We start from the raw sequence: 15,247 nt of genomic DNA on the forward strand, positions 1-15,247 counted from the left end.
ATTTTATTTTTCAAAATATTTATAAAATATTTTAACTAAAAAATAATTAAAATGAAAAAAAAAATAATAATAAAATCTATAATATAAGCGGGCTGAGCGTGTGTCAGTCATTCCGTCATCGTTATAGATTTTGAAACCATAAAAGTAAACATCGCACCATGCTGTGCTTTTCAGTGCACCGCAGTGTCTTATTATAAGTAATAGAGTAGGGTTTGTTTATATAACGACATAGAGCTATTTTATAATTGCCACTGTTTTTTCTTTTTTGCATAACGTAAAGAAAATATTAAATACACACACATTGCTAACACATATTAAAAAGATCAATGTCAAATATCATTTTCGTTTATATTCCCAGAAAAAGTGGATACATTTTAATAACATAATAACAGTACGGTAGAAAAATTCAAATTAATTTAACAATTTTTTTTCTAATTTTGACAAAGGAGGTAATTAAAAAAAAATTAAACTCACGCTAATAAAAAATGTGAATGCAAATATACGGTCCTCATAGAAGGAATTAGTATTGCAATAATATAATTAGCAAAATGTGAATGCAAATTATGCGGATGTGTAAGAGGAAATTATTGTTAGAAAATTATAATTAGCGTGGATTGATAAAAGGCAATCTTTTATTTATTTTATTCACTGAATGTACTGTTTATTACTTATAATTTTTAATCAACTATTCCGCACTATTATAGACGAGTCATCACGTTCATTAGGTGCGCAATGGATTTAGTTATGAAACTATTGTAAATTTTTAAAATTTAAAGTACTGGGAAAAAAATGTGTGAATTGATAAAGTGATATATGGTAGGTAAAACACTGATATTTTAAATACTGCCTATTATTTATACTGTTATACTGTTTACTAGTTATTATTCTATCTTTCGGTTTGCGGGGGCTTTTATAGGAGAGGCGTAGCGAGGGGGGACATATTCCCCGGGTGCCGACCTTAGGGGCGGCAAAGTGGGTTGGAAAAAATTTGCGGGGGAGGGGGGGGGGGAATCGAAAGTTTTAGGGTTAGGGCGGGGGGGTGGGGGGGGGGGGGGTGCAATTCGAAAGTTTGAGGGGGTGCAAATCAAAAGTTTGAGCAGGGAGAATTTCAAAATCAAAAGTAGTGCAAATTTAAAGTCTGAGGGAGGGTCAAATCGAAAGTTTGTCCCCGGGCGCCGGAAAGGGTCGCTACGCCTCTGTTTTGTAGTCATTCACTGTGTCAGACGCGTCCGCCGGCGCTCGGAAAGGGCGCGATTTGGAGCTACGGGTTAGACTGTGAGCAATATGCCTTTATGATTGCATTTAAATTGTGTTTATGTTATGAGTGTTGTTTTTGTTTTTTCGTTTGTGTGTTTTTTGCGTTCGTTTGTGTTGTGTGTAGTTTTGTTCTGTTCCCAAGTTGGTACATTTAAAAAAGATTTACCGGGGCGGAGCACGGGATGCAGCTAGTCAATTAATGTAACACTGCAGTGCTGACTAATAGTACTTTTACAAGATTTATATATCTAAATTTGAGAACAAGATCAACATTACTAACTTCTTTCATTGTAATGTAATCATAGGCTTCCATGAACCTATGCCTCAGCAGTTGCATCAAACTAAGGCAGACATTAATGATTGCTGTTTGCGTCCAGTTCTGCATAAACAGCTGATCCCAGATGTACATTACTCCTGGGGCATCCAACACACTCACAAAACCCTTCAATAGACGAGATTAAAAGTTAACGCTGTGATAAATTTCATATTAATCCAAGATATTTTTAAAAGAACTGTCTATATATAAGCAGAATGATGAACACAGATAAAGAAGTAATAAACCAAAAAGTGGGGATAAACAAGATGAAAAATTGGCTAGAAGAGACAAAACAGCCATTTATATTGCCAGTCAGGCTACGACTCCAAACAAAATAAATTGATAAGAGCAGAACAAAATATAAGCAAAAAAAAATTTAAAAAAAAAAACAAAAAGAAGGAGATGGAGGATGGGAGTAGGAAGCTAAGAAAAGTAGCTACAAAATCTTAATTCCCAAAATGAGGATGTGGTTTCAGCATCATACTTGACAACACGTGTAAGCTTGTCTCACTATGTAAAAAAAATCTAACCTCCCCAATCCACCTCCTCAAGAAGATGGTGGGATCTGCCAGAAACTGTGTGTCAGATGTCGGAGCTCTGGGGGTTGTTGATGAAGACTGCTGTAACAGTGCATCAGCTTTTTCCCTCTCTTGGTGCAGAAGCTGCACCAGAAACTCCTACCAGAGATTTAACCACCATTTTAAAATGTTATCCTGAATTAACCAGTTTGTTTAATGATATTTGTGTAAATAACATTTAATTAGCAAGTGAAATAAAGAAATTTATGGAAATGAATTAAAATACCTTTGGGTTTACTTGAGCATTTATAGGGGCAATCCGTCGCAGGTGATCATGCAAATGTGGGTCGTCCCGCTGTAGCCTCATCATGACTTGCTCCGCCATGGCAAAGACATGGGGCCAGGTTGGGAAACAGTTGGAGTTGAGCATGTCCAGGTACATCGCCAACTCTAACACATGTTCTCCTAAACATTTAAACATGGGAAACAGTTGACAGTATCCAGGTACATCGCCAACTCTAACACATGTTCTCCTAAACATTTAAACATGGGAAACAGTTGACAGTATCCAGGTACATCGCCAACTCTAACACATGTTCTCCTAAACATTTAAACATGGGAAACAGTTGACAGTATCCAGGTACATCGCCAACTCTAACACATGTTCTCCTAAACATTTAAACATGGGAAACAGTTGACAGTATCCAGGTACATCGCCAACTCTAACACATGTTCTTCTAAACATTTAAACATGGGAAACAGTTGACAGTATCCAGGTACATCGCCAACTCTAACACATGTTCTCCTAAACATTTAAACATGGGAAACAGGTATGTAACTCCAACACATATTCTACTGATTATTTCTCTGGTTTATAAAAGTATGTTAGTATAATAAATTCAACATTTATTAATCTATTATTAGCAAGGTAATATACAGTGCAATATATAATTATGTACACTTAAACTAATTAGAGGGGTAGAGGGAGCAAATGTGAGTGAAGTTTTTACAAAAATGAGTTGATTAGAAAATTACTTTTAATATTTTACACCATATAATAGAACACACACTGAATAATTTGCTTTAAACTAATTTTAGTCATCAGTTCTATTTATTTTTAATGTAACTTTTAAGGTGTGTCATAACAATTTTACAACCAAAAGAATAAAACCTAACTATGTTGCTTAATGCTTTGTGTCAGGTTAATAAAATGAAATTGAAAACACAGCTATATGATGAGATAAGCCCCATAACAGAATAAACATCTTGTATCACTAAACTCACAGACCGTATTAGTAAAATATGTGATGTACTATAGTATAAACCCATTCTCTCTTTTCCCAGGCAACTGGGTATATTTAACTAGTACCATTAAAAAACACTGCACCTTTATCATCAGACATGGCTTCCTTGTTCCTGAAGGCTAGCTGTATAGGAAACAGCCAGTGGACTAGATAGGGCTCATAGCTCCTGTCATAGACATACAACACATTCAGTGCTCTGATGGATTCCTTCATGTGCTCCATATGCTTGTATGAGATCATACTAGTAGTTTTGCCATACGTCTGGTAATGAAAAATGAAATAACATTGAAACCAAATATTCTTAAACTAAGTTAAAATTTATTTATGTTTGCTAATAGAAAGGAACAAGTCAATAAAAAATTGAAAAATTCACATAAACTTAATTATCCAAATATACTTTATTTTGAAAACAGTGATGATTTTTTAAAAACAATGCCACACAACTATAATGGGATGACATGGTCGCATAGTACAGCACACAAGTAATAATCCAAAGTGTATCGAATCCCAGGCTTAAGTATCTAGGACGTCATTGCATTCACCCGGCTCTGATAGGTACCTTTAGCCCTGACTTAACTATCCCTTCGTAAACCAAACTCACAGAAACGGTTAAATTTATTTTCCCTCTTCCCCATTGACAGCCTGGTCAAAAAGGGTAACTTTAAAAAAGTATAATTAAAGAAATCTTCTGAATTGTTTTTATCATACAAGTCTAAGTAGAATAAAAAATCAAAACACACAAGCAATATTTTTTTCCCTGTGTGATTTACAAAAAAAAAAAACAATAGCTTTAGTTACCTCAACAACAGCATTCTGTATCAACCCATTGATAGGAGACTGAGTAGGTTTTTTTATCCTCAAGTCTGTCAGTCCTCGAGTCACAGCTACAGCAAACCTTTCTCGTACCAGTTTCTCAATGTATCTGAAAAATTAGAAATTAAATAATTTCAACATACTGCAAACAAATGTTTTTTTTAAAAATTCAACCAGGATATCATCTATAAATAAAAGTTAATCATTAAAACCCAATTCCATATCAAATAAGTACCCACAAATAATGAAGACTTACACTTCTTTCATTTTTTTCCTCTCTGCTTTAAACAGAACATCAGCCCACATGTAAGACCTGAGGGTGCCAGGTAATTGCCGGCCATGCAAGCGGCCAGCAACAACCTCAAACTTGCGAGGATCTCGTTGCAGCAGGGAAACAATAGCGGTCCCTATTGTGTCACTTTGTGGGCCCCATAGGGGTGGTGGATCACCCTCCACAGTGTGAAGCATGGCTGCATGTTCAAATTAGAAAAAAACTGTTGTTATTTTGCAAGAAATATATTTTTTAATTTTAAAAAGCTGATTACTATGGAAAAACTAGATAAAAAATAAAACATAAAATTTATAATTGTTTTTAAACAAGTTTTTATGCAATTCCTATAAATACTGTATATAAAGTAATTTATTTTTGAACTGGATGTATTCAGCATCAGTCACAAACTAGCTAGTTTCCAGAAATTTAAAAAAATCCAAAATATTTTTCAAAAATTATTTACTTCCTGGATATCACCTGTACATGTCCAATATTATTACCTTTGATTTGTCCTGTGGAAGGTTTTGGTACAGATTTGGTCATCCCCAAATCTGCTGCACCAAACTGTTTCAGTCTACTTGGTGCTGGGATCTTGTAAATATCTGGCTTCTTCTCATTGGTCAGGATTTTCATCTCACTGGCCTTCACCTTCTGTTAAGGAAATACATCTTGTTTACACTGAATACATTGATCTTTAGTTTTAGGAAACTAAAAACTGTATTACGATATCTCTGTTACCAGTAATTTCTTTTCTTGTAGATACAGTTCCCTATCCAACCCAGTGGTGAAGATGGAAAAAGTGTCTTGCAAAAACTCTGCATAATGTCCAGTAGGAGGTGGTTCACTGTTGGAAGATTTAATACAAGAAGTTCAAGTTACATTACAAAAAAATAAATTTAAAAAAAAATAAAAATAAGTTAATGGTAAATGAAAAACAAAAGATTGAGTTGAGTTTAATAAAAATCTATATGAATCTCGTAAATAAAGAAAGGCCTGTTATTTATGTATATATAGAAAGAACAATATAATGATTAGCTGTCTTGAAATCATAATTGGGCACAGTTGTCACAGACTGTATTATTATGTATCTTTATTATATTGTGTTTTGCATGAATGAAGAGTACCTGGCTAGCGGAAGGACTGTCTGAGCGATCGTCATGTGTTTTTTCATGTTTTTGGGTGAGATCGCTCATGTACGTAAGGGGAGAGAATGGACCGTATAAAAGGGAGAGCAAAAGGTGAACGGGTGTTGTGTGCTAGGACTTGGGACTTGAACTGTGGCAGTGAATGTAAGATGTCTCCATGACTTGGAGTCGTGACTGTGACTGTACTTGTTGAGTATCTTCTAATATGGATTTACCATGAATAACTATGGATTTATCATTCTCACTGTATATAGTGTAAATAAAGTCATCATTTGAAGTTGCCACTATTGCTTGTATTCCTGTGTGAAAACTAACCCACAACAACAAAGAATTCATGTTGTTACAACAGTAATAAATAACATTAAAAAAAACTCATGGTACAGAGGATGATATGAATCATTGTTAAGAATGGGCAAATGATGACTATAACAACACGCAAGTGGAGATTATCAACAAGAATTTACTCAAAATCCACTGCTGAACAATGTAGACATTGCAACCAAATAAAAAAATATTGAGAAGATAAAATATAATTCACTTTGATATCTAAATTATTTGGATCTTGTTTTGCTGGTAAGGTTTTATTCTCTACAAATTTTGGTGTTAGGGTAATGATTACGCTATTATCAGGTCTAAGTAAGGATTAATACAAAAAATGAAACAAGTAAAAAAAAAAACAATAACATAACATAACATACCCTGGCTTGATCCCTGTCAGCAAGTAGCCGTGCCCTGTCTCTTTCACAGCTTTGTACATCTGGCTATTCAACCAGTTCTGAGCATCAATTCTCAAACGATTTTTCTCATCCGTTGGCAGGTGGTTTGGTTCCTGGTAAGATAATAATAAAATTGCTATACTAAATACTAACTAATTAACTAATTATTTATGAACTACTAAACGTAATCTAAAATACAGCAGTGATGATAGAAATATTAAATACTAACAAATTAAACTAATTAGCTAATTATTTACAAACTAAACGTTATCTATAATACAGCAGTGATGGTAAAAATAATAAATACAAAATAGTAAATAAAACTAATAAACAAATTATTTACAAACTACACATTGATAACAATATTAAATAATAACAAATTAGCAAAGTATTTATAAGCAACTTAATTGAATCTACAAAACAGTATAGTTGATAAAAATGAGCTGCTAATCACAGCCACCTACCAGTAATTCTGGATTACGCTGAACATGTGACAGATATTTTTCTGAAAAATGTTTTCCTAAGACTTCCATCAGCATTTCCTTCCTTTGAGGGTGGTTGAATTGTTTTTCTACTTTCTGTGCCAGGTTGTGGGAAATTTCTTCTTCCAGCTGACCAACGTTTAAAGGATCAACAGAATAAATGAGATTATTAGTGTCCAATACTATGCTAAAATTCTCTGAATAAAATTCTACTACTAAGAGCAGATGTAAAACTTAGTCATCTTAGGACAATTTAAGGTAAGCATATCACTTCTCAAAACTAGACTGTTCAAACTACAGTTATAAAAATGCTCACAACAAAGCTTTAAAGTTTTATTTTTGTAACAATTTTATAAAAAGCACTTAACAAAATGGAATTGTGTAAAAATGATGAAAGACATGGCCACAAATTTTGAATCATGATGCCTTTGTGGATTTAGCATTAAACGAAAAAATCTCAATAGAATAAAATATAATATAAATATAGAGTTAGATATAGAACAGTCTGGTTCTGGGGAAAAAAAATGTATATATAATAAGTAATAACAAAGAGTTGAAGGTAACAAAATTAAGTCTACAAACCTTGTGCCATGGGGCAAAAGGAAGGAGTGTTTGCTGGTAACATGAGTTAATCCACAACTGATTAAATATCTGGTTCTCTGCTGACTGCTTTAATGGCTTCTTTAAATCTTTATTTGATCTCTTCATTTTCAAAATTAAACTTTTGTGTGTGATTATCCTTTTGTGGTATATCCAATAGCACAAGCAAATAAAACAAGCAGATATATCCTTTAGAATTAAACCGCAAGCAATAACAACCAATTGAAGTAATGAATTATCTTGATGTAGAGAATTGTGGTATTACACAAGACTAACATAAAAATTAAAAATGTGTCATGTAAAGTTTAAGAAACAATAACTTCAAGATTTTACAACAGATAGTACAGCTACACTGATTAAACTTTGAATGTATATTTACATAAATGACACAATAATGAATATCACAGATATGCTTGTACAACTCATATAGTCTTTAGCTCAGCCCATTGAGAGCATTGGATAATGCCAAATAAGAATAATAAGTCCTTTTATGACCAGGCAGATACTAAATCTTCTTCAGTTGGTTAACTTCCTATCACTTGCAAGTCAGGAGGCCTGTCACCATAGCAGTATTTTACACTAGCATCTCTGTAAGAATTTTCATGCTGAACACTCTGAGGGGTACAGAAATTAAAAATGTTAAACTAACTAAATTACATGTCATTTTAAAACGATATGTATCATGAACTATACCATTAAAAAAAATTAATTTAAGATTAGGTCTATATGTATATATAATATGCTCATTTATTATTCAAAGGTAAAAAATTATTTAGTTAATATTTTGCTTTTAACTCAAATTAAATATAATATAGATCAATAAAAATTATTTATATAAAATATATTTAAAAACTTTGTATTACTGTATTCCTTTTAAATATTAGAAAGATGATCTTTATTTGTTAGCTGAAGTATAAGTATTTGTGAGACATACCTGTGAAGAAGTTCTGCACTTAGCTAAACACAAATCAAACACGTTTTCAACTTCACTAATAAAGAGGTTGTAAGGTGCTTCCAAATTTTCCTTCACTATCTTGCTCAACAAATGTTGCTGTAAGCATTAAAGATATTAAAAATAAGTCCTAAAGTAATTTGCAGAAGTAATGTAATCTGGCTATAAAAAGCATCTTATGAAATTTGGTAGGTTTAGAAAATATTACATTTTTTAAGATATGAATTTTATTTCTTCTAACCTTTGGACCATAGAAAACAAAAAAATTGAAAAAATTACAAGATCACTTACATTTTTCGGTTGTAAGCAACAAGAAACACAATGTTCATAAATACTACAGCAACCATTTGAAAGGCAGCTTTCACAAGAATGGTGTTTTGTCGAGGGGTGTTTTGTATTACAACATTTGTTGGTGCCTACGTGCTCATGCCTGCACACATACCCTAAAAAAAAGATATTTAACCTAAAAAACATAGGCCTAAAATTTTAAATGCACAATGAAAGGTTTCATTACAACAAAGCTAATAATAACATGTGTAACTTTAATGTGCTTGATAAAGGTGTAAAAGAATATACCTTTCTGATCAACAATTAGCACACGACCTTGCCTAGAATTTCGACACTTCACTATCTCTGTGTCATTGGACTCTTCTGTTGGCTGAAACTGGAAAGGCTGTCGCAGTGTCCGTTTTGATTGATATTCAGTGAGAATGTAATCTGAAGACTAAAATGAATAATGGTAAAATTTTATAGCTCATATGTGAAAATAAATATCTATGGTATTGGTTCGTAACCTTTTTTGGAGGTACCAAATCTCATCCATTTCATTTGGGTATTCTGTAAGTAAACCCTTTTTAATTAGTTCTAGATCTATAGTCTGCACTGACAAAATTTGAAAATACAGTTGTGAATCATTATTATGAGTCAGTGTCACTGTCAGTGTCTAGTGTAGACCTATGATGACCGCCTCAGACTGACTCCAAACTGAGTCCAAACCCAGTTTAAAACCCACGGATCTAGAGCTAAACTATATTTAGATACCTAGACTCTATATCTAGATCGAAATTCGAAACGCTCAGGTTTATTATTTTATCAGCTGTCATTCAGTAATTCACTATCAGCCTCCTCACCAGCTCTGCTTTGTGTTCAGTTCAGACTGTTCTCACTGTTCACTAGACTAGTGTTCACTTTTTGTTAGTTTGGTTAGTGTTACTGATAGCTTAAACGGGAAAACAGTTTTATAATTGAATATTCCTTAACGTACAGTACAGAAAAAAAGTTATACCTTTGATAGTGTTACTGAAAGAAAATACAAAAGGGAACAAATAAATATGACCGCGAGCACCCAACGTTTCCTCAATACGCGAGGGTACAACATTGGTATCCTATACCAGCTCCGCCATGTAAATAAACTTTAATAATATGGCCAGAATTTTGATTGTGAGAAAGTTAAATATTCGAAAGAAAACTAAAGGTATTAAGCCATGCAGTAAAATGTTCCTTTTGTAATATATGCATTTTAATTATCAAATAGTTAGATCTATGATTGAACATCTAGTAAATCTATTTAAAAGATAATAATAGAAATATATCAAACATATCTCTTACTATCTTAACTGGCAAATCACAGGAATAACCAGCTATATAAATGAATAGATCTAGATTTCTAGAACCTGGTCTTAGATAGGATTTAGCCTACCAAGAAGAATTTCGTGATTCTTAAAATTTCATTTATCCTACAAAATACATTTTTTAAAAACCACATCTCAATAGAAAAAGTGTGTAAAAATTAAAATATGTTAACGCTATATTTATCCTTGAGATTTGTTTTATAAATACAAAAATGACCATGTTCTTTGAAGTCTCTTTTGTCTGCTAGACTACTAGATCCAGTGGCGTAGCGAAGTCGGGTGTCACCCGATGCGGCACTTAATGGTGTCACCCCCTCAGAGGCGTAGCGACTCTTCCCGGGGACAAACTTTCAATTTTTGATTTGCACCCCCCCCCCCCCCTCAAACTTTCGATTTGCAACCCCCCCCCCCCCCCCAACTTTCAATTTGCACCCCCTCCCCTCAATTTTTTCTCTATATATTTTACTATTTTTTACCTTGGTGTCACCCACAAAATGGTCCGCACCCCCGCACCCCCCCCCTCGCTACGCCTCTGACTAGATCTACTAACTAGTCTAGCCTTTACTACTAGATCGAAATCTAGGTGGTCTGGACATTTATTCTAATTAGAATATAACATAAATGAATGTATGTGAAATGTCCGTATTCGTGTGACTTTTATGCATTACTACACCATTCGTCCGCTCGCCGAGAAAATTTTCGGAAGTTGTTTCTACCATATTTTTTTTTCCAAACTTCTTCTTCTTCTTCTTCGTTCTTAATTATTAGAGTTGAAGGGGATCGAGATTTATCTGCCAGTGGGTTTGAACTCGAGACTTTGTTCGAATTTATCAACCATGAACTTTTGCCGACTCGACCACGCCTCCAACACAATTAAGCGTTACGTGTCAACTGGTTATGCGCCATTGAGGCCATTGACTCCGATTTCAGCCTGCTTTTCTTTTTGGATTTGCTTCCATAGCCTTTGTCCAACCAAGAACAAACTACAAGGCAGCAGTTGTTTAATTTTGGAGTTGTCTCTCCTAGAAGAGTGGCTGTCCCCAGCTAACGAGCCTCATCTGCCCGAGGGTTCCAACTCGAGACTTTTCGGTTTAGCAACCATGAGCTTTACCGACTCGACCACGCCGACCCCGATCCAAATGATTTCTATCTCCCCCCCCCCCCGTGTTTCTTTCAGACTTTTCTTTCCTCTTTCCTTTTTTTCTCCGGGGGTGGGTACGGGTAAAAGTATATAATTTCTATATAAATTTCATTTCATTCTGTGCCCCCCCCCGAATAGATGCCCGAAAGAAACACTGCACACACAGCCTTCCGGGACCTGAAAATAATAAAGTGAAGTAAAATGAAGGGATATAGTAAAGCAAACACATACATGGAGTTATTTCCCTGTCTAATCTGCATTCCTACACTTATATTATGCTGCTGGCGTCAAACTTTCTGAAATCCTCCCTCTCCCTCGTCACACATCGTTACTAAATTACACCCTCCTTCAAGGAGTGTGACGTCATTTATGGACTACCCTGAAAGTAACTATAATCGCAATGCGGTTCTATAGTTGGCGACTTGATGGAAGCTCTTTAAGTAATTCGACTTTTTTAGACCTATAATTGTTATAATCAGCTATGTTATATATTTTAAGAGCTTGTTGCTTACAACCAGAATTTCATCCAGGCATCTCTTCGGGGGAAGCAGCTTCCCCCGAAGAGAGTCTACCACCCCCTCCCCAAACGAAATGTGGGGAAATTGCGAGACGCGAAAAGCGAAATGGCGAGGCGGGAAAAGGCGCGAAAACGGTTGGTCACGTGACTTTTTTGTCTCGCATTTTACCACAACCCGATACTTACGCTGGGTGGTGTTGAAATGCGAAGATTTCTGCGAAAAATTTACCGCACCCGATTTTCAGTGGTATTTGGTCCAGACTTCAAACACGTTTTCTTTACATTGTTAAAACTTTCGATTTTTCCGTCGCTAGACATACTGATGATTTGTGAACTCCCCCCCCCCCCCCCGCCCCATCTTTTGTGTCGACTTAGAATACGACCTTGTTCGAAACCGACGGAAATACCGCCGACGATAGATCAACTTCTTTCTTTTGTGTGGAACGCCGAGGCCGCCTGATTTACCGTCTTTGAAGATCGCCGTGCCGCCGCAAACATATTTTGTATTGATGCATAGAAATGTGTGACGTCACACTATAAAAAATTAATGTTAGAAAAAGAATTTTAGACGTTTTTCGCGTTTTAGAAAACTGTTTTAATAAATTGTAATAGGAATTGATTAAAATACTCTATTTTGACAGAAATTAGACAATATTTTGGGAAAATATCGATGTTTAAAAAAAATTCAACTGCAATTTTTAGGGGGGTTGTAGGCTGAGGTGTGACGCCATTTTAGTGGGGGGGGGGGGGGGGGTCTGGATTTTTGTGAAAATGTGTGACGGAGGGGAGTAAAAATCGTCATTTACGGATGACCCCTTTTAGCTATTAAATGGTAGTTTTGTCGATAGCGGACTATATTCAGATTATCTACAGACGCACATTTTTTTTTTCATTCTGTTCATATTCGTGTTCTGTGTTAGCACAGTATAAATGGGAGTCTAATGAACTGGGTTGGATGTACTATGTGTGAAAGATGGTGTGACGAGGTGTGTTTAATTAATGCTAGGACTGTTTCAGAAGATTTTGTTTGTAATTAAAATTACTTAATAAAAAATAAATTACACTTTTTAGAATTGTTTATACTTATACACTTTTTGCAAGTACAACAATCCATGAATACATGTTGCAGAATATCTCTCCTGCTGACAAAATTATACCAATTCACAATGACACAGCTCACGTTTGTATAAACATGAGCGGGCTAGATTTTTAAAATTAATGCCGACTGAGACGGGATCAGTGTTTCTTCCAGACATTTTTCTCTGGGGGGGGGGGGGCACTTGAAATCTCCGGGGGGGGGGGGGGGGCGGTAAACTTTCTTCGGGGGGGGGCGGACACTGTTAAAAGTATATATTTTCTATATAAATTATATAAATTTCATTTCGTTCGGTGGGGGGCGGTAAAAATTTTTCGGGGGGGGCTTCGCCCCCCCCCCCCCCCCGAAGAGATGCCTGGAAGAAACTCTGGACGGGATTTTCCTCTCGCTAACGAGAGCGGGCGATGACAGTAGCACAGCAACGATGTTAGGATTTTTTAATAGATAGATCTAGATATCTTCTTAGTATCTATCTATCTATATAATAAAATCTAGATAAAAAATAACAACATTCAACACTCGTGTTAAAGGGTATGGCTACATGCTAGTTTATTTTAAAACAAAAAAAAAAATAATTTTAAATAAATAAAGATGAAAAAAGCATGAAAAAAAAATTCTTTTTTTTTCGCAAAAAGTGTCTCGCTATTTACCCTTGATTCCGCAGGTATGTCTCGCATTATCTTATCGCATTTTCCCGCCTCGCCATTTCGCTTTTCGCGTCTCGCAATTTCCCCACACCCTGAAAATATATGCTTTTATCAATGTTCGCCCCCCCCCCCCCCCCCTCGAAAAATTTAGTCTGCCCAAGTGCCCCCCTCCCCCCTCCGAGTGGAAACACTGCTTACAACATAGATAGCCTATAGGACGCAAACATGTGTTTCAATTCCGTTTCGTTGTCATTGTGGTATTTATTAATGTGCTGTAAGTTTGAAAATAAACACACACAGTTAACAAAGAGCAAATAATTTTAATAGTAATTAATGTCTTCAGGAATTTTTTAACATACTAAAATTACGAATGACTATTTCAAACGAATTCCATCGTAATTATGAATATGTTTAAAACCAGGTAAAATGATATCCTATTCATAAAAAAATATTTGGGCGTTATACATAATCGGAAAATGCAAGTGAAATGAATGTGTAATCAATATTAGTTCATATTTCTGAAGAAAAGACTTTTATGTGGCAACGAAAAGGGAAAGGAGAATTGCAATGCTATTTAACTAATTGCTCTCCTTTCATACTTTAATTAATTATTTAAAACCCAAATCATTGTGTGTTCTCTTTAAAAAAAACAAAACATACCCGATAATTTTTGTTTTGCTTCCGTGTTCTGTCTTTGGATGACGTGGCCTAGATGTAGAGCGCTAGACTGCTATCCCGAAAGTCACGAGTCGTTCCTAAGTCCACCCAGCTCTGATAGGTACTTAACTCATGACAGGGTAAGTAAAGGCGGCTGGGCATAGTGCTGACAACACTATCTCTTTATATACGGAGGTCACATAAACAGGTGAACTCTACTTCAGTTGTCCCATTGACTGTCAGGTTTGAAAAGGGAACTTTACTTTTTACATTCAGTGTGTCTATAAGGTTCAATTTTAATTCATAACTAATTTGGAAGACCCACTTAAAACAACTTTATTACCTGACCTTTCATTTTTAATTATACAATTTTGAAATATCAACCATTCACTTATAAATATGCTACACGTGGTGTTTTCGGGCGGCACATTAAGCCGAAGGTGGCCTTAATCTATTGTTATTATTATTATTCGTGAACAGTCTTAAAACACACCGATATCTAGGGAAATAATATATACAGGTCGTGGCTCCTACCTTGTCGCCCCTTCTCTAATCAACCACTGTGCACGTGGCTTTTAAATTTCATTTTTATAAGTAGATCCAGAGTTTCTTCCAGGCATCTAATTCAGAAAGTCTACCGCCCCCCCCCCGAACGAAATGAAATTTATATAGAAAATATATACTTTTAACAGTGTCCGCCCCCCCCCCCCGAAAAAAGTCTACCCCCCCCTCCGGAGAAAAAAGTCTGGAAGATACACTGAGCAGATCTATGCGCGGGTTTACGATTTTAGTTTTGTGTGTTCACATTTAAACTTAACAATCAATTAGGAGAGGGTTGAGAAATTGTTAGCTGTAATATTTTGCTCTTTTGATGATGGTAGGAGGGGGGGGGGGGCTATGACAAAGCGCCCTACTACATTTGTAAACAGTAATTGGCCAACATAGAAAGTGACCTTTGTGTAGAGGTAGGCTACATGTTTGCCAAAATTATGATGTCATTTACGGACGACCCTTTACTATGGTCATAAAAACGTTACTTTCTCTTAATGGGGTGGGGTTTAATACCTGGTTCACTCCATGGCCATGTCTCTACGCCTAATCTGTATTGGCGTCTAATAATCATACTTTAAATCTAAGCTGACTTCAGTTTTTTAATTATATGGATTATCTGGATTAAACCTATA

General features: G+C 35.3%; 2 protein-coding genes across 2 annotated transcripts in view; both read right to left on the reverse strand.

The window, feature by feature from the left end:
• The window catches only part of LOC131935222 (uncharacterized), a 30,564-nt gene extending 23,033 nt beyond the window's left edge, over positions 1-7,531 (reverse strand). The window contains exons 1-11 of the mRNA XM_059291598.1: positions 7,405-7,531; positions 6,805-6,951; positions 6,323-6,453; positions 5,218-5,323; positions 4,980-5,130; positions 4,465-4,678; positions 4,194-4,317; positions 3,479-3,656; positions 2,378-2,556; positions 2,104-2,250; positions 1,538-1,699 (exon numbers count right to left, since the gene is read on the reverse strand). Coding sequence (XP_059147581.1) covers positions 1,538-1,699; positions 2,104-2,250; positions 2,378-2,556; positions 3,479-3,656; positions 4,194-4,317; positions 4,465-4,678; positions 4,980-5,130; positions 5,218-5,323; positions 6,323-6,453; positions 6,805-6,951; positions 7,405-7,530 — 1,665 coding nt within the window. The 5' untranslated portion in view covers position 7,531. The remainder of the gene's footprint in view (positions 1-1,537; positions 1,700-2,103; positions 2,251-2,377; positions 2,557-3,478; positions 3,657-4,193; positions 4,318-4,464; positions 4,679-4,979; positions 5,131-5,217; positions 5,324-6,322; positions 6,454-6,804; positions 6,952-7,404) is intronic.
• Positions 7,532-7,899: 368 nt separating this feature from the next.
• LOC131935234 (SREBP regulating gene protein-like) lies at positions 7,900-9,787 on the reverse strand. Its single transcript, XM_059291604.1, has 5 exons — positions 9,660-9,787; positions 8,951-9,098; positions 8,666-8,817; positions 8,357-8,473; positions 7,900-8,036 (listed from the first exon to the last, which is right to left on the reverse strand). Exons 1-5 carry the CDS (start codon positions 9,750-9,752, stop codon positions 7,947-7,949), a joined length of 600 nt encoding a protein of 199 aa, XP_059147587.1. The 5' UTR covers positions 9,753-9,787; the 3' UTR covers positions 7,900-7,946.
• Positions 9,788-15,247: the final 5,460 nt, after the last annotated feature.

This window comes from Physella acuta, unplaced genomic scaffold, assembly GCF_028476545.2.
Source record: "Physella acuta isolate Inbredline_101_S28 unplaced genomic scaffold, ASM2847654v3 ptg000012l, whole genome shotgun sequence".
In the NCBI taxonomy this organism is placed as follows: domain Eukaryota; kingdom Metazoa; phylum Mollusca; class Gastropoda; family Physidae; genus Physella; species Physella acuta.